Source organism: Eleutherodactylus coqui, chromosome 6, assembly GCF_035609145.1.
Source record: "Eleutherodactylus coqui strain aEleCoq1 chromosome 6, aEleCoq1.hap1, whole genome shotgun sequence".
NCBI lineage: Eukaryota > Metazoa > Chordata > Amphibia > Anura > Eleutherodactylidae > Eleutherodactylus > Eleutherodactylus coqui.
Window position 1 is genome coordinate 83,626,546 of NC_089842.1, and position 25,583 is coordinate 83,652,128.

Below are 25,583 nucleotides of genomic sequence, written 5' to 3' on the forward strand. Positions count from 1 at the left end.
ACCTCCACAAACTAGAACATGATGGACACTGCAATGACATACTGTAAAGGTGTGCATTTTATAATTTTTTACCTGTGATTTTTCATAGGACTGCTACTGCAGAAAGTTATTTCAATGCACAAAGAATGAACCTCAGCCCCACTACAACTGCAGTGTTCACTGAAAAAAAACATTTTGGTTACACAAGGTTGTCCAAAAACAATTAAAGGGCAGACTGATGCCTTCCTCACAGCTATGTATGATCGAATCTCCATATCTGAGTAGTCATGAATAACCAGATTTCCAACAAAACCTAAATTAAGTGACTTCACAATAGACAACAAAATGTTTAGTCACTTCCCCACAGTTCATTGAGACCTGATATAAACTCAAATGATGATCTTTAGATATAATTAGGCTGTAGAAATCTAGAGATTGTCAATATAAATTCACAAATCCTTTCAACCAGAAATTCAATGTAAAGAGTCCAGGCTTAGTCAGGTAAATTGAGACTCTTGGTCAGAGATCGATTTTGACTTTCCTTGGCTATAGTTATTTTTGCCATGTTCTTCACTAAATGCACTTTCAAAGGCCAAAAGGATGGACCTACGCAAAGATTCTTTGAAGTCTCTTCCCAAGAAAACATACAGAAAGGGATTCAAACAGCTGTTGAAAAAAGCCAAGCTTGTAGCTAGAGGACTTCCTATAAGAACTGCTGATTTTAAAATTTTATTGCCCCAGTGGTGCATGACGACTTCTAAAATTGAAAGGATGTGATATGGGAACCAACAAAGGAAAAAAGCCGCCACCACTGTGGCCATAACCTTGAATGGTCGGCTAGACCAAGAAAGATGACTCCTCCTCAACTTGAGGGCCATTAAGGAATAAAAAACTAAGATAAGTCCAAAAGGAAGCAAGAACCCAAAAAGAAAACGGACAGAGATCATCACCTGGTGCCTCATGGATCTCAGAGCCACAATCTTCATGTCACCAAAGTCACTGGAAAAAGCATAATTATTATAGCAATGGGTCACATTGGCTTCGTTATCTCTTATAGTGTCCCTAAAGGCCAAGTATGGTGAACAGAGGCAAAAAGCAATCAGCCAAATGGAGAGTGCTATGATGTTGGCTAGCCTGATGGTCCTGTGGTTTTGTGCCCATACAGGTCTTACAACGGAGACACAACGGTCAGCACTGATAATAGTGAGAAGGAAAACACTGGCAAATAAATTCAAGAAAGCCACAGTGCTGTTGAGTTTACAGAGTAAGGTGCCAAAAGGCCAATCAAATCCCAGGGCTGTGTACGTAATACTCAGTGGTAAGAAGAACGTGAAGATGAAATCAGCGATAGCAAGGTTCAAGAACCACACAGTGTTAACAGTCCTCTTCATCCTAAATCCAGTAATCCAGATCACCAAGCCATTGCCTGTGGTTCCCAACAGGAATGCTATGCTGTAAATTATAATGGACAGGTACCGAAGTGTGGTGTCCAGCTCTGAAGCAAGACCTTCTATGAGGACTAAATCATCGTCTTCTTCTTCTTCTTCCAGTTGCAGTGACAAAGGGTCCGGTGAGGATGGAAAAATAGTAGAATATTCCATAATGATGAAGTCTGAAATAGAAAATGCCTGTGCTTAGTGTAAATCATTTAGGTGTAGAAAAAAAGGAATATTAACTTCATTATGTAGCAGAGCTGAGTTTGCACATAAGGACATCAGGTAAATTATGATCCAAATACTTATCATAATGCGCAAAAGTGCTGTTCCAAAAAATGGACGCAATGTCTTACGGTTTAAAAAAATGCCCACAGCATAACATCCACCTCCCCTCACAATCCCATCCTCCTAAACAGAATCCATTCCCCTTCATAGCACAATCTCCCTTAAGCAGAACCATGTCTCCCCTCACATCACAAATCCTCCCCCAAACAGAACCTCCCCCCTCAAATCAAAATCCCCCCACAAAAACACATCTCCCGTCATACTACAATCACCTTTAGAGCTCTTTCACATGAGCGCATAAACGGCAATGGCGTTTTTACGTTTCCACATCTGCTCCGTATAAGCGCCTGAATGGGCGTTTTTTAGCTATCATGGCCAGAGTTTTCTCGTCCATTCGATGCCTTCCAATGCCTATATAGAGACACCTGTAAGCTTTTCGCAGCATTGGACACTGCAAAAATGCCTCCCCCCTCCCTTCTCTTTCCCTGCTTCCATTGTAGTCTATAGCACCCGCCAGTGTATATTGGCCAAAGCATAGTTCCAGAGCTATGTCTTGGCTCAGCGTATATGCGCCAGCCACGTATATTTTCTATTTTTCACGCTGCCGGGGTAATTACGCGCCGTATATTCGCCCATGTGAACGGCTGCATTGGAAATCAATGCTTCACATGGGTACCGTATATGCGCCCGGGCGTGAAAACGTGGCGTATATACGCTCGTGGGAATAAAGCCTTAGTGTGCGTTCACATGTGATGGATTTTGGTGCTGATCTGCTCCAAAATCCGCTGCATATTTAGCGCTGCGGATTTTGGTGTGTATTTGCAACATGGATCCACAGCAAAATTCATCCTTTCAATTCATGAGGTTACGTCTGCTGTGGATGCATGTCTAAAGTTACACCAAAAGCCGCACTAATGCAGATTGCGCGGGTTTTCATGGAGATTTCATGGGAGATGTGCTGCTGTGGGGGGCAACTCACGGTTATCACAGCTACATTTTTGACCGGTGACAACCATAAGTTGCAGGGAAACATAGTTCCCATTTTCTGGTAACTTACAACAATGGCCTTTCAAGTAATCTCAGCACACAGAAACCTCAGAATTCTCTCTGAGCACGAAGGGGCGTCTAGTAGCTGAAAGTTTCTATTGTCATTTGTTTTCTTCCATTCTACATTTTACAGTAGCTGACGTGTGGGAAAATAATTACTACAGATAGAGCAGAACTGATTTTGTCATTAGGCATCAGGTGGCCTTCATAGGATTACAAGTAAACCTGCTCCAATATTTTAACCCAGAGACACAGATCATGCAAAAAAGTTGAATAACACATTCAACTCTGCTATATATATCTGTAACAAAAAATGGAACATCCTTAATGCACATGCAAAGAATAGATAAAGAAAGCTAATGTATAAGTAAATGTTATACCTGCTGCTGAGGAAATGATCCCCTGTCCTTGTCCTTGATACAGACAAACGCTACTGGTTGGAGAATCAGCTGGAATATCAAGACTGGAATGGTTTTGTGAGTCACAGTCGCACTGACTCTAACCCCCCTCTCTCCACAGAAAGGAGCTTAAAGAGGCAGGAGAAGTGTGATTACCAAAAGCCTCTCTGCTCCTTGATACAGAGAATATTCAGAACCAATTTTAAAAAGGACAAACATTTATTGTTACCAGCACATTATAGCCATTATATATATATATATATATATATATATATATATATATATATATATATATATATATACACTGGAGAAAATCATGTACTGCATCAAAAGGAGATATCTTCTAAGAAGTCTACAAACTACTTGAGGGCTTCTTGCATCCTTAACGTAACATAGTTGGTGTGTTGTTCCTTTATAGAATATGCTGAGCCTTTTATGAAATGAGAAATAGGGGCTTTAAGCCAATCACTTACAGACTAACATGAAAATCCCCTTTCTGCAAGAGTTTCTGCAGCAGCTGAGGTGTGTATTATGGCACTCTAAAGCAGTGGTGTGAATATGATGATGTTCTGCAGCAGATGAGGTATGTATTATGATGTTCTGTAGTAGTTTAAGTGTGCATTGTTTTTCTCTGCAGCAGCTGAGGTGTGTATTATGATGTTCTGCAGCAGCTGAGGTGTGTATTATGAGGTTCTGAACAGCCTGGATTTGTAATATGAGGCTCTGCAGTAACTGTTTGTATATTCAGTTCTGTAGTAGTAGAAGGTGTGTTATGAGATTCTTTACCATCTGAGATGTAGAGTACCAGATTCTACTATAGATATGTTAGGCCGCCTTCAAGCGGCCAAAAAAATCATGCGAGACTTGTGCGTTGCGAGATGCACAAATCTCACAGAAATATAAACCCCATTCCTTTGAGGTTCAATGGAGCCGGCGGCAGCAGCACCGGCCCAATTGTAAGCGATGGGAGAACTCCATGATCCTCTGACGCGGCTGTGGCATCCACGCTGGGGGGATTCCCTGCGTCCCCTAAGTGATGTGACGCTGCTTTTACATGAAAACGCCTCGCAAACAGGAAATAGAAACATAAATATATACAAAACTATGTAAAAGAAACATATGAAACAAAAATAAATAAATAATCAAAAATAACCAACATAACTCAAGGATCCAAGAACCTGACAACACAACTGAAAAATTCCAAGCCAAACAATAAGCTAATAAATGTTAATGATAATCTAATACCTATTTTTTAATTATTTTTTTTTTAAATGAAATCTTGTATTTTTCATTTTTTTATGCACACAAGTTAAAAAACCATAATCCTATGCTGTCCCATATAATCCACAATTCTATCCTGTGTGAAAGGTCCCTAAGAGAACCTAGATGTTAATCCTAGTCGATTGACAGGCAACTATTCCAGATGAAATGCATCATGGGAACAACATTAGATTGGATATTGGCTACAATGGAACATGATTGAGTACTGTGGCTGCATGCCATCCAATTGGCTTCATACATGTGTCCTGTGATTGTTAAGGACATGATTTAGTCTTTGCCCTTGATTGCAGGGAACTCACTCGCCCCTATACCTGTTCTGCCCTTTAGTAGCTATATATTACGGAATTGCTGGGCATGCTGTTCCCTAACATATTAACAAAAGTTCACAGAAGGTAAACCTTCACTTTAAGCGTCTACTTTGGCAGAGAAACTTCAGTCTCACATTACACCATGCAAGGAATTTATAGAACTTCAATCTTCCCAGCTGATATTCCTATTCATCCGACTCAAAGCAAATAAACCTTTTCATGTGCAGATGTAGCAATGCTGCTTGGTAGTAGCAAGTAGAGAAAAGGGAACGGAGCATTCCCAATATTAAATAAATGGATTTTGGGTACTATGATGTTTCGAACGTCCTTGTGGTGGGAGGGGGTGTTCCTCAAAGTATAGCTAGCACTTGTTGTGGAGCTGTAAGTACAGCCAACCCAGGTTAACACCACGTGATAGGAATGAAAGTATCAAAAAGGAAAGAAAACTGGGGCAACCTGGTGAATACTAGAGATGCACAAGTCCACTGTTTTACTATCTGACTTCTTTGTTTATAGATAGTAGCAGCATAAAAAAATTATTGAAATAAAAGGGAGGGAAAAATAGGAGAAAGTAGTGAAAGAGAAGGAGCACACAGATAAAAGAGAAGAATAAAAAGGAAAATGCTAAATTAATTGTGAAATAAGGACAGTGAATTAAATAATATTTCTAGATGAGAAATGATTATATAACTGTATGTATTATTTCAGCCAATCAGAAGCAGAGACAGGGCTCACATGGCGGTAATTTCTGTAGACTCATCTCTGATGTTACCGCATGTGATTCCTGTTTATGAATCTTATTGATGGTGAGTGTACATACAATTTGAGAGATCAGGGGATTTGTGGAGTATTTGGTGGCTGCAGGTGACCCTCAAGACCTTAGCTGGGTAGAGCATCCTATCTTGTGATAGGATGCTCCCTTCAAATGAATGGGATATCCCAACACTACATTGAGCTCTGCTACATCCTAGACATTCTGTAACTGTAGAGACAGGTTTGGTTTTAAAAAAAAAATGGGACCCTGTGAGACAAACATAACTAGGGCTCCCACCTCCCGGATGGCAATTTGTAGACAGCGGTTCAGCCCACATAATACCACTATACATTGTTAAGATAATGATGCCATATGTAGACTACATAATACCATCATATAGTGCCAAAATACAGCCAGCTCACTCTTGAAATCAGACTGACTCCTCTGCAAAACTTTACCATAGCACGTTAAAGCCAAGCGATTTCCTGCCATAGATGTAATTATAGCCTAAGGAGTCAACAGCAATGGCAGCTTCTATTCAGACCGAAGGCTGAGAGGGTCCACTGAGGAGCTGGACCCTAATTTCTTTTGTAGGGGTGATGCCTCTTTGCCTTTGTGAAACCCCAGCAGCTCCGGAGTTATTGCTGAATGATTCATTTTTAGCAAATGTTGAAAGAGCAAAACCTAAAAGTTGGAGTAACGGAGACAGCGGCCCCTGGGATGTTGTGGTCAGGCTGCAGGACAATAAGAGATCTGGTAACCACAGGGTGCAGCTGTAACCACAAGCACAGCACATAAACACTAGGAACAGAAAAGCTCTGCTGCTTTAGGAAACATCCCATAAATGAATGCTTGGAAGGTGAGAGATGGGGCTGCGAACTTAAAGGAACACTCCAGGAAAACCGACACATTGTTGTCTGAGTGTTCTACAACTTGGGTGCGGTCGGCACAAGCTCGGAGAATCAATACACGCAACGTACGAGATGTGTTTCAAGAGTGACTCTACTCTTTTATTATCAGGCATGGGTTTTATAGCAGAATGCCAATGGCCTTATGTCAATGGGATAGCAGACATGTGCATTAGAAAGTGCTGCATCATTCTTGGATAACCGGTCACGGGATGACCCGCCATATCTCTAGGCTGAGACCGCTGTTATGATGAGCTGACCAGTGTTTTCCGGGTATCCTGCTTATGGTGAGACTTCTATCCAAGGACGTTGATGGTTGTTTGGTAAACACCCTGTTATCTAGAAGGAACAACTCGCTAACTGAAATAAGACAGAAATGAGAAAGATAAGACAGGAAGAACAGGGAATAATAGAGGCAGCTAAGATATATATATATTCATTCAGGCACACGTGTGCAGAGGGTTTGTGTTTTGCATGGCAAACTATAGTTTTAATTGGTCCCATTTTTGGGTACATATAATGCCTTGTAAAACTTTTATTTATTTTTCTTTTGAGAATAGGGAGAGAAAACATCAATTCTGCCATTGTTAGGTTTCTTCTGTTAATCATGGAGCATAATGGCTTAAACACATGAATGTGTATTTGTCCCATTATGTGACCGTGAAAATCATGGCCACATAACGAGATGAAAGGGAACCATTGATTTCAATGGTTTCACTTCCACTAGATGGATTCTTGCACGTCAATACTAGCAAAAAGGATAGGGCAGGACTTATGTTCCCGTTTTCTTTTTCAAACTCGCGCACACTAGCGCGGAGTTTGAATATGCAAAAAAAAAAACCTGTTCATGCTGTAATGCACTCTGTAGCAGTGAGTGTATTACATTGGGCACATGCGCTAATACGTCTGCCGCTACAGAGTGTACTAGCGCATGTGCCTATGTGTTTTGCCCTAAATGACTAGATACATTTTTTCTGCGGGTCAGTTCAATTATATACGCCTTTTATCATCACTTTCATTGCATCTTTTGGAAGACAAAATAAGCATTTTGCCCCAATTTTTTTTTTAGTTTTCACCATGCAGGATAAATAGTGTGTTCAATTTACTACATTATGGATACGATGATACCAAATATGTAAGGTTTTTTAACTTTTTTTTAATATATATAAATAGGGGAAAGTCTGCAAAAAGAGCCTTTTTTTACATGGCTCTTTTTACAAGAGCCTTGTGTGGTGCAGAGTGTAAGCTCTCACCTACAACCTGAAGGTTGCAAGTTCAATCCCTGTGTAATTCAGGTAGCCAGCTCAAGGTTGACTCATCCTTCCAGGGTCAGTAAAATGAGAACCCAGCTTGGTGGGGGGTAATAAATAATAATTACCTGAAAGTGCTGCAGAAGAAGTTGGCGCTATACAAATAACAAGATGTAATTTTTTTTTTTTTATTTCCATCAGCCCCATTGAAATGAATGAAGCACTGACTGCACATGCTCACCCAGCGCTCCATTCACAGTGACGTCACTGCAGTAAAAGAAGCGACCCCCGAAGTGACAGAGCAGAACACACAAGCCCCATTCTGGAGCTTGGCGAGGGTCTCTGCAATAAGACCCCCACCGATCAGCAAATTATCCCCTATCCTGTGGAAAAGGAATAACTTGCAATTTTGGTACAATCAACCCATATAATACCGTGTATGCAATATAGAATTATCACAGTCATTAAATGGCTTACCCGGCCAGAGATAAATAGCTCTGCGGATGCTGTTTGGAAATAGGAGTCTCCACTGAAGTAACTTAGTCTTGCAGGAACTTCAGTTAACCAAATTACTAAATCCGCTATCTGAAATCTGCAGTCAATGTCCCCTGATGAAATTATTAGCACAGTAACTTTGGGAAGGCCGTACAATGATGAAATCAAAATAATCTGTTTTTAACAGGTGATGCGCCTGGATGATGGTACTCACAATTACACATCAACGAAACTTGAATACCCAGATACTGGCTGTCAGTCTTCCTGCTTTTGCTGGTGGCTCACTCCCAGTGATGGCTTGGTGCTTGCAGTCAGTAATCGCAGCTGATGTTTCCTTGGGCGATTGGCATATCTCCCTCTGACACCCGCATTGTAACAGCTGCGTAGTGCCACTTTAGGAATCCAAGTTGCGCTCTTTCTCCGATACAGGAAAACCTAGGTCTCCAGAAGCACTGGGGCAGCTCACTCCTCACAAGACTTTCTACAATTTGCAAAAACAACTGAGTTACAACATAGCCTTAGAACAGGACCTGCCTTTTATATATAGCCCATCAGCCAAAAAATAAGCAGCTCACTGCCTGTCAATCCAGAGCAGCAAAGCTAGAGGGAAAGAACACAGTCATGTAACCTCTCTGAAGGTTCTAGCAGGAACATATATAAAGTACACCAATGATATATATATATATATATATATATATATATGCTTATTTAACCCCTTGCAGTATGATACTATGAAGCAATGCTTCCACATCAGGTTGAACATTCTAGAGGATGCAAGAGCAAAACTCAAAACTCCTGGTCTTGGTAACATTACCAAAATGCAATGACAATGGTACTTGGCCCTATCCTTCCCATTCTTTGTAGGTGAGACTGGCATGGGCTTTAGGTCTTTTATTCTTATTTGTTAACTTGCATTGATTATGGAAAGACAGAGGTATATAGTGCTCATAGGAAAGACGCCAAATAGGGGAGAAATGTGCTTAGTGACCATCCTAAAGGAGAATAAGAAGTTGAGGAACTGAACTTGGCTAGCCTTGAACTCTGGACTTCCCAATCTTGCTTTGCAGCTTTGATCACTATGCTACTCAGATAATTGCTTGCCTTGCTTTTCTCTGCCGCTAGTGTCCTGCATCCAGTGACTACTGAATTTACTCAGTGCCTTATGCTGAAGAAGGATAGGTCAAAAGGCTGGGGCAGGTACTCAGGGATCATGGGCAAAAATGGGTAATATCAGAACACAGGGCCCGTGGTGAAGCAGATAAAAGAAATAATTATGTATTCAGTGGCTATGGAGAATAACAACTGGTAAAAGGGAGGCAGTCTGTACTCAGTGTCTATACTGTATAGCTATGAGCCAACCTGTTATACATGCACATGCCTAATACCATCCTCAGTTGCTACTTTTCTGGCATGCACACCATTTTATGTTCAAAGTTAAATTCTTCCAAAAATGCCAGCGCCTTCATTTCAGCCCACTGTCACAGTGCAGGTGTATGGGTTATCTCAGGGCTTCCCTTACATAAATATAATCCTTCCTGCTGTTTGCTGTATGTTTATATGAAGATGTGTCTTTAAAAGGAGCCCATTCCTTGTGCTCCCTGGGGAAGAAGAGAAAGCTGCAACATATTTTGGGCAGTTGGAGAGAGACCAGTGAGTAAGGCGGTAGGTTGTCTCTTGTGTTGCGCCTACTGAGTGGCTTGCTCAGCCCTGGTGATTCTTTGAGGCACCAGTGGTTATTCTGACGAGCGCAGAATCAGAAAAGATCCCACGTAGAACCGAAATCCAAAGCACTGTAAAGCCATTGCAGACGTTGCAGCTGACTTCCTCTCCAGCACTTGTGCCCAGGTGAGTCCTGTCTTCTTGCCCTCTGGCGGGAGTATTGGCAATGCTGCTCTACACACTGAAAAAAGGAGCCTGCAGTTACTAGTCTGCTGAACAGACAGATTTCTATTGCACAGGCCATGTTTCCAGCTAGGAACTAGGGCTTATTATAGAGACTGTTTTATTCTGTTGCACCAGTTGTGCCTGAAACTCATTAAGGAACAGCAGAAGCCAGCTTGTGATTATTGTTGCAATTAAGTTTATCAGCAAATGGGCACCAGCTTGACCCTTTTTGTCCAACAAACATGGTAATAGCTGGAACCACAGCTTTTGGAGTTCAACTACTATGGAGAGGCCAAGGTTAAGCACGTGCCGATGCCGGACCACCAGACCTGCCCCCAGAGCCACAGGTAGGCTCATCTCCCAGAGACAGCCATACCCATGCTGAGCCGATGCTGGAGGCCCTATTTAAGAGGACAGATCATTGGTGACAGTAAGACTCTCAACATCTTTAGAAATATAAAAAGGGAATGGACACTAGCGCCTATGTGTAAAACTGATCACAGGCTGCTGGCTATGAGGGGTTCCTGTAAAAAAAAGACTGACTATACATCTATAAGTAATCAAAAAGAAGCAGCCACACTCCTGGATTGCTGACAGACACTATGACACATAATACATATAGTGACGTCAGACGCCAGAATCAGGTGCCAGAGGTAGAACCAGGAGCGGAGGGCAGAAGGGGATACCGGAGCGGCGCAGGAGCCGGTAGCGGCGCCCGGAGGCCACCAGGAGTCCGAGGAAGCGCGGCTGGGGGAGTGCCCGCTTTAAAATTCCTGCTGGCAGCAGTGAAGCACCAGGTCCTGGACGTCCCGGAGCGGCAGGAGGGCAGAGAGCGTGGCCTCCGGGTGAGCAGGTGACGTCACCAGAGCTGCGGAGGAGCCGATAAGTATCTTCTGTGTATCTCCTGTGTGTCTAGTGTGTCTTAGTGTGTGTCTTCTGTATATCTAGGGTGTGTGTGTGTGAATCTGAGGGTGTGTCCCAGGGTGTGTGTGCCTGTGGATCTAAGTGTATAAGTGAGGGGTATTAGACTGTATTAAAGTGTGAGTGTGTAAGTGTCTGTGTGTAAGGGAAGTAGGATTGGGTGATTGAGTAAGGGGAGTGAAAAAAAAAAGAGTGTGTGAGCGGTTGTGCATAGGCGGCAGTGTGTGAGCGGTTGTGCATAGGCGGCAGTGTGTGAGCGGTTGAGCATAGGCGGCAGTGTGTGAGCGGTTGCGCATAGGCGGCAGTGTGTGAGCGGTTGCGCATAGGCGGCAGTGTGTGAGCGGTTGCGCATAGGCGGCAGAGTGTGAGCGGTTGCGCATAGGCGGCAGAGTGTGAGCGGTTGCGCATAGGCGGCAGAGTGTGAGCGGTTGCGCATAGGCGGCAGAGTGTGAGCGGTTGCGCATAGGCGGCAGAGTGTGAGCGGTTGCGCATAGGCGGCAGAGTGTGAGCGGTTGCGCATAGGCGGCAGAGTGTGAGCGGTTGCGCATAGGCGGCAGAGTGTGAGCGGTTGCGCATAGGCGGCAGAGTGTGAGCGGTTGCGCATAGGCGGCAGAGTGTGAGCGGTTGCGCATAGGCGGCAGAGTGTGAGCGGTTGCGCATAGGCGGCAGAGTGTGAGCGGTTGCGCATAGGCGGCAGCGTGTGAGCGGTTGCGCATAGGCGGCAGCGTGTGAGCGGTTGCGCATAGGCGGCAGCGTGTGAGCGGTTGCGCATAGGCGGCAGCGTGTGAGCGGTTGCGCATAGGCGGCAGCGTGGGAGCGGTTGCGCATAGGTGGCAGCGTGAGAGCGGTTGCGCATAGGCGGCAGCGTGTGAGCGCAGTGTGAACATGTGTCTATCTTCACTACTTCCACAAGTAAATTGTAGATCCCCATTAGGATGAGCTCCATGCCTGGCAATGCCATCCAGTGTGCTACTTGTGCAATGTATGCGGTCCTTGATCAGCCGATCGAGGATGCATACTTTTGTGCAAGATGCGTGCACGTCGCACATTTAGAAGCCTAAATGGACAACTGGCAACACTGAGAGCCATTGACATCATGGAACGGAGTTTGGTGCTCACTGAGCAGGCATTCGCTGAGGTAGAGGCGGGGGCGGATGGTAGTACGGAAGTGCAGGGGGAGCAGGCAGCTAGCTGGGTAACAGATAGAAGGAGACGTAGAGGAAAGAGAACCAGGGAGGCTAGTCCTGAACTGGCACAACCCAACAAGTCTGCAACATTGGCAGATGAGGGGGATGCCATTACAGAGCCAGCACCGCTGCAGCACGACACGCCTTCTGAACGCCAGGGGGATGACTGCTCCAGTGAGACGGGGACGGGGAGCGCAGGGCAGGCTAGACAGGTTCTAGTGGTGGGGGACTCAATTATTAGGGGGACAGAGAGGGCAATCTGCCATAAAGACCAGGATCGTCGAACGGTGTGTTGTCTTCCTGGCGCTCGAGTTCGGCACATCGTGGATCAGATTGACAGATTACTGGGAGGGGCTGGTGAGGATCCAGCGGTTATGGTGCACGTTGGCACCAATTAACAAATTAGAGGTCAATGGAGGGCCCTCAAAAATGATTTCATGGACTTAGGGTCCAAGCTTAGGGCACGGACCTCCAGGGTAGTTTTCTCAGAAATACTACCTAAACCTAAGGCGACACTAGAAAGGCAGCAGGATTTTAGGGAGGTAAACAAGTGGCTCCGGAGTTGGTGTAAGAAGGAGGGTTTTGGGTTCCTGGAGAACTGGGCTGACTTTGCTGTCGGCTACAGGCTCTACCATAGGGACGGGCTGCATCTTAATGGGGGGGTGCAGCTGTGCTGGGGGAGAAGATGGCTAGAAGGTTGGAGGAGTGTTTAAACTAGGTACTGGGGGGAGGGCAAAAAGAGAAATAGTGGGGTAGTCAGTGTAGCTAGCGACCTGGGTCTAAGCAATGGGAATGGGGGTCGAGCTGGAGGAGGGGTTAATACAGTTGGAACTGTCAGATCAGCCTATAGTACCATTAGCAGCAAAACAAACTTAAAGAACAAAAAAAACTGTATAAATTGTATGACCACGAATGCAAGAAGTCTGATCGGTAAAGTGGGTGAGCTTGAAGCGAGAATGACTGATGAAAACTATGATATATATCGGAATAACGGAAACATGGTTGGATGATAAGTGCGATTGGGGGGCGAATTTGCAGGGGTACAATCTCTTCAGAAGAGACCGTGGGAACCAGAAAGGGGCAGGGGTATGTCTGTATGTTAAATCATACTTAAAGCCGAGACTACAGGAAGATATAGGTGTAGGAGATGAACACGTTGAATCTCTGTGGGTAGAAATACAAGGAGAAAAAAATAACAAAATCCTGATAGGGGTTTTCTATAGACCACCAAAAGCAGCAGAAGAAACTGAAACCTTACTACTAAGGCAGATAGAAGAGGTGTCAAACCGCAATGAAGTAATTATCATAGGGGACTTTAATTATCCGGATATAATATGGGAAAATGAGACCTGCAAATCTTACAGGGGTGAAAAGTTCTTGAGAACAATTAAAGATAACTACCTTACCCAACTTGTGCAGGAACCAATTAGAGCGAGGGCCACTCTGGACTTAGTACTAACTAACAAACCGGACCGAATAAAGGGGGTACAGGTTGAGGGGCACTTGGGGAACAGTGACCACAATATAATCAACTTCCAGCTGTCATTCAATAAGAAGCCTCATCAGGGAGCGACAAATAAACTTAACTTTAGTAAAGCAAAATTTGATGAGCTTAGAACTACTATCGGTAACATTAATTGGGACAACATCCTCAAAAATATCAGTACAGAGGACAAATGGGAAAAGTTCAAAAGGATCCTAATCACCTCATGTGAGCAGTTCATTTCCTTTAAAAATGAAAGAACTTCGAGTAAAAGGAAACCAATGTGGCTCGACAAGACGGTAAGGGGGGCAATAAATGAAAAAAAGAAAGCGTTCAAACTACTAAAAAACAAGAAGGCAGCGAAGAAGCGCTAAACTTGTACAGGGGAAAAAATAAAATATGCAAAAATACGATCAAAATTGCTAAGGAGGAGGCAGAAAGACTGATTGCCAAAGAGAGCAAAAACAACCCCAAACTATTTTTCAACTATATTAACAGCAAAAGGATTTGCACTGAGAGCACTGGCCCTTTAGCAAATAATGCAGGACAAATTATTGAAGATGATGGAGGGAAGGCAAATCTATTAAATAGTTTCTTCTCAAGCATATTCACAAAAGAAAAGGAAATGCCACACAAGATGCAGGGGAATAAAATGAACCCCTCACAAAATATCTCATACCTAATGCAGAAGGAAGTGCGGAACCGGTTAAAGAAGATTAAAATTGATAAATCACCAGGCCCAGATGGAATACACCCAAGGGTACTAAGGGAACTAAGTGATGTGATAGCTAGGCCACTTTATCTAATATTTGTGGATACTATCAAGACCGGGATTGTACCATTGGATTGGCGCATTGCCAACGTGGCTCCAATTTACAAAGAGGCGACCAAAAGTGAGCCTGGTAACTACAGGCCGGTAAGTCTCACTTCAGTAACGGGAAAAATATTCAAGGGGTTTCTGAGAGACGCCATCGAAGAGAACCTCAAGGAGAACAACAGGATAACTCCTCACCAGCATGGGTTCATGAAGGGTCGATCATGTCAGACCAATCTGATCAGCTTCTACGATGAAGTAAGCTCTAGGCTGGACCTGGGAGAGGCTATTGATCTTGTATATCTGGACTTCTCTAAAGTATTTGACACTGTGCCGCATAATAGGTTAATATACAAAATGAGACAGCTTGGATTGGGTGAAAACGTGTGTATCTCCATGATAGAAAGCAGAATAAATAGTTTGTACTCTGAATGGGTCACAGTCGCTAGTGGGGTGCCACAGGGTTCAGTATTAGGCCCCATTCTGTTCAATATATTTATTAACAACCTGATAGAGGTAATAAATGCAATAAACCTGATAATCAATGCAGCTCTCGATGAACCAATGCGATGGCTGTGATTGGTTCATCCAGCGCTGCATTGATTGGCTGAGCAGTGCTCGAGAACCAATCATAGAATGATTGAGTTGGAAGGGACCTCCAGGGTCACCTGGCCCAACCTCCTGCTCAGTGCAGGATTCACTAAATCATCCCAGACAGATTTGTCCAGCCTTTGTTTGAACATTTCATTGAAGGAGAACTCACCACCTCCCGTGGTAGCCTGTTCTACTTGAAATGGCTCAGGGACGTGGACCGAGGCTGCTAGGTAAGTATAATAAAACATTCTCCAAAAATAAGACCTAGTACGTCTTTTGGGGGGAAAATTAATATAGGACAGGTTCTTATTTTGGGGGAAACGTGGTATTAACATCATTATCTTTTTATATCTTTAATAAAAAATTTATAAGTATTTGTGCCAAGTGCAACTCTATGATAAAATGACACCGGTCTCTAACATGTACACTAAATAAACAATAACGGTTATGCAGTAGCAGTGAGCTGTTTCTATACACCAATAAGGAGCCTATCAGAAGGGTACTGCTAAGGAATGAGCAATTCCCTACCAAAGGAGAGAGACAGGTCTCCAAAAAGCATAGCAATGTGTGGATCTGACAGACCACTATCTAGGCCAAGTGTGACATAACACAGTTATTTCTACAATCACCATACAGTATATGCAAGATGCTACAGACCAGGGAATCATGCTCCTTTCATCTGACAAGATAGTTTGGGATACATTTTCTGCATACTAGTCAAGCTGAGATGGACTGCAGTGAGCTATAATGCTAACTCAGTCAAGATGCTTGTGAGGACTCAAACCCAGGAGCTCTACCTGCTGAGCCATTTAGCCCTTTGGACAGCTCCCCTGCATAACCTTAGCCTTGTTCCCAGCTCCTGCTATCCAGACCCTGTTTTAGCTCCGCCCTGTTCCTAAGTTGGACATACTATCAAACCTGGGCTTGTTCCTCCTTTCTTGCACAATAATTGAGCCCTCATACTTTAAACTAGCTCCTTCAAAAACCTGCTCTTTCGAAAATAAGATTGTTGTCCATGTACCAACCACCGGCTTGTTTCCTGACTATGTCTCTACTTAAATCCTCTGTACTGCATCACCCTCTCCATGTACCAACCCCTGGCTTGCCTGACCCTGTTGCCTACCCTTGCTGGCTACGACCTGACACTCCAATCTAGTGCCTGAATGCAACAGTACTTTTTCCCACTTCTCTAACTCCTACAGGTGTACAAATAGATCAATAACTACTGGCCAGTGGTGCATAAACACTACTGACATCAATGTTCTTATAACGGATTTTACATGTCTCTTAGTGTCTTCAGCAATCCATGAGCGCGGCTGTTTTTTTTTTTTGATCATTAGAAATATACCTTATAGAGAAGTAAGCAGTAACATTTTCTTCAATTACATGGCATTGTAACTGATGATCACATGATCACTTCCAGTCAAAGAGGACCTAAAAAAACAGGAAACCACTGTGACACAACTTGTGACCTTTCCTACATATTTGTTAATAGTGTAAACAGGTCTATTAATGCAAACCCAAAATCCTATCAAACAAATATAACATTCATTTTTGGGTCTATTTTAGGAGTCTTACATATTTGATGGGTCTGGTATAGTGGTACTCTGCAAATGAGAAACAATTTTAATGTAATTACTAGAGATGAGCGAACACCAAAATGTTCGGGTGTTCGTTATTCGGAACGAACTTCCCGCGATGTTCGAGGGTTCGTTTCGAACAACGAACCCCATTGAAGTCAATGGGCGACCAGAGCATTTTTGTATTTCGCCGATGCTCGCTAAGGTTTTCATGTGTGAAAATCTGGGCAATTCAAGAAAGTGATGGGAATGACACAGAAACGGATAGGGCAGGCGAGGGGCTACATGTTGGGCTGCATCTCAAGTTCACAGGTCCCACTATTAAGCCACAATACCGGCAAGAGTGGGCCCCCCCCCCCCCTCCCAACAACTTTTACTTCTGAAAAGCCCTCATTAGCATGGCATACCTTTGCTAAGCACCACACTAGCTACAACAAAGCACAATCACTGCCTGGATGACACTCCGCTGCCACTTCTCCTGGCTTACATGCTGACCAACCGCCCCCCCTCCCCCCCACAGCGCACACCAAAGTGTCCCTGCGCAGCCTTCAGCTGCCCTCATGCCACGCCACACTCATGTCTATTTAGAAGTGCGTCTGCCATGAGGAGGAACCGCAGGCACACACTGCAGAGGGTGGGCACGGCTAGGCAGCGACCCTCTTTAAAAGGTGCGGGGCGATAGCCCACAATGCTGTACAGAAGCAATGAGAAATAGAATCCTGTGCCACCGCCATCAGGAGCTGCACACGTAGGCATAGCAATGGGGAACCTATGTGCCACACACTATTCATTCTGTCAAGGTGTCTGCATGCCCCGGGCTTTTTAATTCATAGACACAGGCAGGTACAACTCCCTATTGTGAAGTCCCTGTGGACCGACAGCATGGGTGGCTCCCTGGAACCCACCGGCGGTACATAGAAATATCCCATTGCATTGCCCAACACAGCTGAGGTAGTAATGTCGTGCTTAATGCAGGTGGGCTTCGGCCCACACTGCATGCCCCAGTCAGACTGGGGTTCTTTAGAAGTGGACACATGTAGGTTAAACTCCCTGTGGACCCACTGCCTGGGTGGGTGCCAGGAAGCCACCGGCGGTACATAGAAATATCCCATTGCATTGCCCAACACAGCTGAGGTAGTAATGTCGTGCGAAATACAGGTGGGCTTCGGCCCACACTGCATGCCCCAGTCAGACTGGGGTTCTTTAGAAGTGTACAGATGTATTAAAAACTCCGTGTGCACCTACAGCATGGGTGGCTCCCTGGAACCCACCGGCGGTACATAGAAATATCCCATTGCATTGCCCAACACAGCTGAGGTAGTAATGTCGTGCTTAATGCAGGTGGGCTTCGGCCCACACTGCATTCCCCAGTCAGACTGGGGTTCTTTAGAAGTGGACACATGTAGGTTAAACTCCCTGTGGACCCACTGCCTGGGTGGGTGCCAGGAAGCCACCGGCGGTACATAGAAATATCCCATTGCATTGCCCAACACAGCTGAGGTAGTAATGTCGTGCGTAATACAGGTGGGCTTCGGCCCACACTGCATGCCCCAGTCAGACTGGGGTTCTTTAGAAGTGTACAGATGTATTAAAAACTCTGTGTGCACCTACAGCATGGGTGGCTCCCTGGAACCCACCGGCGGTACATAGAAATATCCCATTGCATTGCCCAACACAGCTGAGGTAACGTCAGCTGTAATGCAGGTGGGCTAAAAATTAATTTGATTACACTGTAGGCGAGGGCCCACAAAAATTGCTGTATCAACAGTACTAATGTACATCCCAAAAATTGGCCATGGCCAGCCAAGAGGGCAGGTGAAACCCATTAATCGCTTTGGTTAATGTGGCTTAAGTGGTAACTAGGCCTGGAGGCAGCCCAGTGTAACGAAAAATTGGTTCAAGTTAAAGTTCCAACGCTTTTAAGCGCATTGAAACTTATAAAAATTGTTCAGAAAAATTATTTGAGTGAGCCTTGTGGCCCTAAGAAAAATTGCCCGTTCAGCGTGATTACGTGAGGTTTCAGGAGGAGGAGCAGGAGGAGGAGGAGGAATATTAGACACAGATTGATGAAGCAGAAATGTCCCCGTTTTGGATGGTGAGAGAGAACGTAGCTTCCATCCGCGGGTGCAGCCTACGTATTGCTTACGTATCGCTGCTGTCCGCTGGTGGAGAACAGAAGTCTGGGGAAATCCAGCCTTTGTTCATCTTGATGAGTGTTAGCCTGTCGGCACTGTCGGTTGACAAGCGGCTACGCTTATCTGTGATGATTCCCCCAGCCGCACTAAACACCCTCTCCGACAAGACGCTAGCCGCAGGACAAGCAAGCACCTCCAGGGCATACAGCGCTAGTTCAGGCCACGTATCCAGCTTCGACACCCAGTAGTTGTAGGGGGCAGAGGCACCACCTGGGTAGACTCCTCAAAATTACCAAGGACATGGCAGATGTCTGCCAACCAGGCCCACTCTTCTGAAAGGAATTGAGGAGGCTGACTCCCACTGCGCCGCCCATGTTGGAGTTGGTATTCGACTATAGCTCTACGTTGTTCATAGAGCCTGGCCAACATGTGGAGCGTAGAGTTCCACCGTGTGGGCACGTCGCACAGCAGTCGGTGCACTGGCAGCTTAAAGTGATGTTGCAGGGTGCGCAGGGTGGCAGCGTCCGTGTGGGACTTGCGAAAATGTGCGCAGAGCCGGCGCGCCTTTACGAGCAGGTCTGACAAGCGTGGGTAGCTTTTCAGAAAGCGCTGAACCACCAAATTAAAGACGTGGGCCAGGCATGGCACGTGCGTGAGGCTGCCGAGCTGCAGAGCCGCCACCAGGTTACGCCCGTTGTCACACACGACCATGCCCGGTTGGAGGCTCAGCGGCGCAAGCCAGCGGTCGGTCTGCTGTGTCAGACCCTACAGCAGTTCGTGGGCCGTGTGCCTCTTATCGCCTAAGCTGAGTAGTTTCAGCACGGCCTGCTGACGCTTGCCCACCGCTGTGCTGCCACACCGCGCAACACCGACTGCTGGCGACATGCTGCTGCTAACACATCTTGATTGCGAGACAGAGGAGGAGGAGGAGGAGGGTGCTTTAGTGGAGGAAGCATACACCTCCGCAGATACCACCACCGAGCTGGGGCCCGCAATTCTGGGGGTGGGTAGGACATGAGCGGTCCCAGGCTCTGACTCTGTCCCAGCCTCCACTAAATTCACCCAATGTGCCGTCAGGGAGATGTAGTGGCCCTGCCCGCCTGTGCTTGTCCACGTGTCCGTAGTTAAGTGGACCGTGGCAGTAACCGCGTTGGTGAGGGCGCGTACAATGTTGCGGGAGACGTGGTCGTGCAGGGCTGGGACGGCACATCGGGAAAAGTAGTGGCGACTGGGAACTGAGTAGCGCGGGGCCGCCGCCTCCATGATACTTTTGAAGGACTCCGTTTCCACAACCCTATACGGCAGCATCTCAAGGCTGATGAATTTTGCTATGCGGACGATTAACGTTTGAGCGTGCGGGTGCGTGGTGGCGTACTTGCGCTTGCGCTCCAACAGTTGCGCAAGCGACGGCTGGACGGTGCGCTGAACTACACTGCTGGATGGGGCCGAGGACAGCGGAGGTGAGGGTGTGGGTGCAGGCCAGGAGACGGTAGTGCCTGTGTCCTGAGAGGGGGGTTGCATCTCAGTGGCAGGTTGGGGCACAGGGGGAGAGGCAGGGGTGCAAACCGGAGGCACTGAACGGCCTTCGTCCCACCTTGCGGGGTGCTTGGCCATCATATGTCTGCGCATGGTGGTGGTGGTGAGGCTGTTGGTGTTGGCTCCCCGGCTGAGCTTTGCGCGACAAAGGTTGCACACCACTGTTCGTCGGTCGTCAGGCGTCTCTGTGAAAAACTGCCAGACCTTAGAGCACCTCGGCCTCTGCAGGGTGGCATGGCGCGAGGGGGCGCTTTGGGAAACACTTGGTGGATTATTCGGTCTGGCCCTGCCTCTACCCCTGGCCACCGCACTGCCTCTTGCAACCTGCCCTGCTGATGCCCTTGACTCCCCCTCTGAAGACCTGTCCTCCTGAGTAAGCGTTGCACACCAGGTGGGGTCAGTCACCTCATCGTCCTGCTGCTCTTCCTCCGAATCCTCTGTGCGCTGCTCCCTCGGACTTACTGCCCTTACTACTACCTCACTGCAAGACAACTGTGTCTGATCGTCATCGTCCTCCTCACCCACAGAAAGTTGTTGAGACAGTTGGCGGAAGTCCCCAGCCTCTTTCCCCGGACCCCGGGAACTTTCGAATGGTTGGGCATCAGTGACGATAAACTCCTCTGGTGGGAGAGGAACCGCTGCTGCCCAATCTAAGCAGGGGCCCGAGAACAGTTCCTGGGAGTGTTCCCGCTCCTGAGCAGGTGTCATTGTAGTGGAGTGAGGAGGCTGGGAGGAAGGAGGAGCAGCAGACAGAGGATTCGGATTTGCAGCAGTGGACGGCGCAGAACTGCGGGTTGACGATAGGTTGCTCGAAGCACTTTCTGCCATCCAGGACAGGACCTGCTCACACTGCTCATTTTCTAATAACCGTCGCCCGCGTGGACCCATTAATTGGGCGATGAATGTGGGGACACCAGAAACGTGCCTCTCTCCTAATCGCGCAGCAGTCGGCTGCGACACACCTGGATCAGGAGCTCGGCCTGTGCCCACACCCTGACTTGGCCCTCCGCGTCCTCGGCCGCGTCCACGTCCTCTAGGCCTACCCCTACCCCTCAGCATGCTGTATTACCAGTGATTTGATTTCACAGGCAGCTAATAAATTGGCACAAGACTGCAGGCCAAATATATTTTTTTCCCTTTTTTGAAAACGAAAGGCCCCACTGCCTCTAGTGAATGTATAATCTAAGTTTAATAACTGTGCTGTTTTCCTGCTAATGTGTCACAGAACGTGAGGGTAGCAGAGTTATTAACTGTGGCAGAGCAGGTATTTTTTTTTCCCAATTAAGGAAAGCAAATGGCAAAGCCAGGAGTAAAACGTAGCTGGGTGCGTCTGATTTTTACAGGTTGCACACGCAGCCGACACGTGTCCACCGGCGTTAGGACGGACAGAGGCAGGACAAATAGAATTATTTTCCGTTTTTTTGCACCAAAAGGCAGCACTGCGTATATTCTATGAACATGAGAAGTTTAATAACTGTGCTGTTTTCCTGCTAATGTGTCACAGAACGTGAGGGTAGCAGAGTTATTAACTGTGGCAGAGCAGGTATTTTTTTTCCCAATTAAGGAAAGCAAATGGCAAAGCCAGGAGTAAAACGTAGCTGGGTGCGTCTGATTTTTACAGGTTGCACACGCAGCTGACACATGTCCACCGGCGTTAGGACGGACAGAGGCAGGACAAATAGAATTATTTTCCGTTTTTTTGCACCAAAAGGCAGCACTGCGTATATTCAATGAATAATAACTGTGTTGTGGCCCTGCCTATACAATTCTTTCCCTGCAGTATCAATGGAGGGTGCAATACTCTGCAGAGGCGATTTTGAGAAGCAAAAAAAAATGCAGCACAGCTAACAGCAGCCTGGACAGTACTGCACACTGATAAATATGGCCCTAGAAAGGACCGTTGAGGTTCTTGAAGGCTACACTCACTCCTAACACTCTCCCTGCCTATGCAGCACTTCTGTCCCTAATGCCGGGTGCAACGCTCTGCAGAGCCGATTTTGAGAAAAAAAAAATTTGCCACTGCTAACAGCAGCCAACACACAGCTATCAGTGGCCCTAATAAGGACCTTTGGGGGGTCTTGAAGCCTACACTAACTACCATTTTTTTCCCTACAGCAGCTCCGGTACAAACAGCACTGTCCCTCATCTAACTCACACGGCATCTGAGGCGAACCGCGGGAGGGGCTGACTTTTATGTTCGGGTGACACCTGATCTTCCCAGCCACTCACAGCAGGGGGGTGGTATAGGGCTTGAACGTCACAGGGGGAAGTTGTAATGCCTTCCCTGTCTTTCAATTGGCCAGAAAAGCGCGCTAACGTCTCAGGGAAGGAAGTGAAAGTAACCAGAACACCGCATGGTGTTCGTTACGAATAACGAACATCCCGAACACCCTAATATTCGCACGAATATCAAGCTCGGAAGAACACGTTCGCTCATCTCTAGTAATTACCACTGCTAAAAAGAACAATCAGTGCATTAGGAAAAACTGGCACGTGACATATTGTGGTCAGTAACACAGTACCATGTGGTGTTTACACGATGATGTGTTCTCAGATAATGTGCTGAGCTCTCCACTGCACAGCAGAAGGCAACACTTTGCAGTCATGAGTAAATGTGGTGACTTGAGTGACTTTGACTGTGGGTAGATTTTTGATGCCTAGATATGTGGTGCCAGTATTTCTGAAAAGATTGTCTGTCCCTGAACCAAGAGTGAACCAAGACTGATTGAACCATGAACAGACATTTCACAGAAGATCACACAGAGGCACGACACATGTTGTTGATCCTAGAGGCGACTGTTGAGTGGTGCATCTGGTATCTCAGCAATAGCATGCCACAGTGGACCAACTGACCCAGGAGTACAACAGTGGAGAAGTTAGACAAATTTCTTCAATGGCCATGCAGCGTACCTTGCATTGACTGGAATTTAATAGCTGAAGACCAACAAGAGTGACCATGAGGACCCAACATCATTGTCAACAACACCTTGCATGAGCTCAGGAAAGACGCCACTGGACCTTAAACATACGGCAGAAGGTAACCTGGAGTGACAAGTTCTGTTTCTTGCTGATCCATCCAGATAGCCAAGTCACTATCTGGCATAAACGGTCTGAAGCCAAATACCATAGGTGCACAGTTGGGGTTCAACAGAACGGTGGTGCTGGTGTCATTGTCTGGGGAGCATTTTCCTGGTATGGTTTAGGACTGTTGCTCATCATACCACAAACCTTGAATGGTAAATGCTACAGGGACTTGTTAGTTGACCACCTCCACCCATATCTTCAGGAAGTCTTCCCTGGCTACAGTGCCATATTTCAACAGGACAATGCTCCGTGTCATGGAGCTTGGATCACTGGAGAGAGGTTGGAGGAACATTACAATGAATTCTCCACACTGCCTTGGCCCCCAAACTCCCCTGACTGTAATACCATTGGGAAATGCTGGAAAAGGCTATGAGATCTTCTCTCACTTATCCGCAAAACGTGCACCAACCAACAAAGCTTCTGCAGCGGGCTTGGGTAAAGTTGAGTATGGAGGATGTTCGCCATCTTGTAGTATCTGTTCCCCAACATCTGAAAGCTGTGATTGCTCAAAAAGGTGGACCAACCTGTTATTGAGAAGGTGTTCCTCATGGAGTAATCATTTAGTGTATAATCGTTGCCCCAGGTGAAGGAAAGCTTAGCTATAGTTCTGTGTTACACATTTTGAATTATGCCCAGGAGCTTCAAGTTACATCTCTGGTGGTGAACGGTCACTAATAACATTACATGGGCCAAACAGACCCCGAATGTCATCCATTAACAGTTTATTTTATTTTACCGATCCACCTGCATAAGGGAATCTTCTCATAACCGTTTTTGCGCAAGTTTCAGCGCACGCTTACTACAGAGAATAGAACTAATTGATTTCAATTGGCTCATTCTCATAAAGGGGTTTTGTGCATGCATTTTGCATGCACGGGAAAAAGTAGGACCTGCTCTACTTTCCTGTGTTTTGTGAAGTCCCTAAGGGAGGTCAAAAATATGCGAGGGGAAAGGTTAGACACTGCGCAAAACACAGGGAAAAGAACACATCTGAAGCTCATTAAGCTTTAAATAGCCATGAAATCCACAGAAAAGGTGTGTCATGGGCGCATATGAACTGGCTTTGCTTGCGCAAAAAATACAGTACTGTGCGCAGTGACACGCGCAACACACAGATTATGTACCTCTTCTAACCTCGTTCAAGCACAAATACGGTGCACTGCGACCAGCCTATTTGCGCATGTGGTCGTGTGAAGCCAGCCGCCCAAAGTGTCAGTCTTCACTGCAGTCCTGGAATTCCCATCCTCCATGAGGACGATGAATTGAGTGAAAACAGATACTAAAAAAAACAGTAGCCAATTAATGCATAAAACATGTGGTCGTCATTAGGAGACCATGTAACTACAAGCCAGGGGGCCTCTCGGAATATCAGTCAAGAATAATATCAATGCCATGTGCCAGTGTAAACCACATATACTCCAGAACTAAAAATATAAATGTGTGCGGAGGAGTTTTATAAATCCCACTTTTGCTTGTAAAGTACAAATGTTAAAATGGAAAAACTTTTAAAATTTCAGGGAATATATGTTGTAAATCTCGTTGTGTCTTTTTTGTTTGTATTAGAGCAAAAATAAATCACTTTTTGTTGACTTAACCGTAAGGACCGGAACTTTTAACACATTCTAATTATAGGGCAGTGGGTTCTGGTGGCGCCGTGGCACTGCCTTGCTTCTGTTTTTGTAGTGTACCGCTTTGCAGAATATGACCTGGAATTATTAGTAGTAGCTAAACCCACTGCAGGAGAAACTGTGCCAAATATATTAATATTGCATGTGGTATAATAAACTTACAAATCTGTAGACCTATTAGACTAATTTCTCTTGCATCCCCAGCTTATAGCTGGCGTACATATACACCTATAATTTAGCGTATTTTACAACTGTTGTTAGTCCCACCCAGAGGTGTCGTGGGAGGGGGTGCAGAAGTAACAGTCACACCTGGGCCGTAATGGTTCACTAGTCTTCCTCCCCATGAAAAGACACCAGAGTTAGGGTAGTTTCACATATGCGTCTGTCCCTCAGTCTTCGTTTTACGTTTTTTTTAATTATAAAAAACTGAAGCAAACTGGACCCATAAAGAGAATTACATTTTTTTACTCTCCGTTTGGGTACAGTTTCACTCCGTTCCATTTGCTTTCAGTTTTTCTGAACAGAAGAAAAAAACATAGCTTGCAGCATCATTGCTCCCGTCCAAAAAAAGCGAATGAAAAGCACTTTTTCATTTA

At 45.7% G+C, this 25,583-nt stretch overlaps 1 protein-coding gene across 2 annotated transcripts; it reads right to left on the minus strand.

The window, feature by feature from the left end:
- Positions 1 to 283: 283 nt before the first annotated feature.
- LOC136632288 (chemerin-like receptor 1) lies at positions 284 to 8,384 on the minus strand. Of its 2 annotated transcripts, none has more exons than XM_066607065.1 (2): positions 8,356 to 8,384; positions 284 to 1,591 (listed from the first exon to the last, which is right to left on the minus strand). In XM_066607065.1, exons 1-2 carry the CDS (start codon positions 8,363 to 8,365, stop codon positions 477 to 479), a joined length of 1,125 nt encoding a protein of 374 aa, XP_066463162.1. In that variant the 5' UTR covers positions 8,366 to 8,384; the 3' UTR covers positions 284 to 476. The 2 variants fall into 2 exon arrangements, with proteins under 2 accessions (XP_066463162.1, XP_066463163.1); XM_066607066.1 differs by lacking the exon at positions 8,356 to 8,384 and adding an exon at positions 3,128 to 3,167.
- Between the last annotated feature and the right edge of the window lie 17,199 nt (positions 8,385 to 25,583).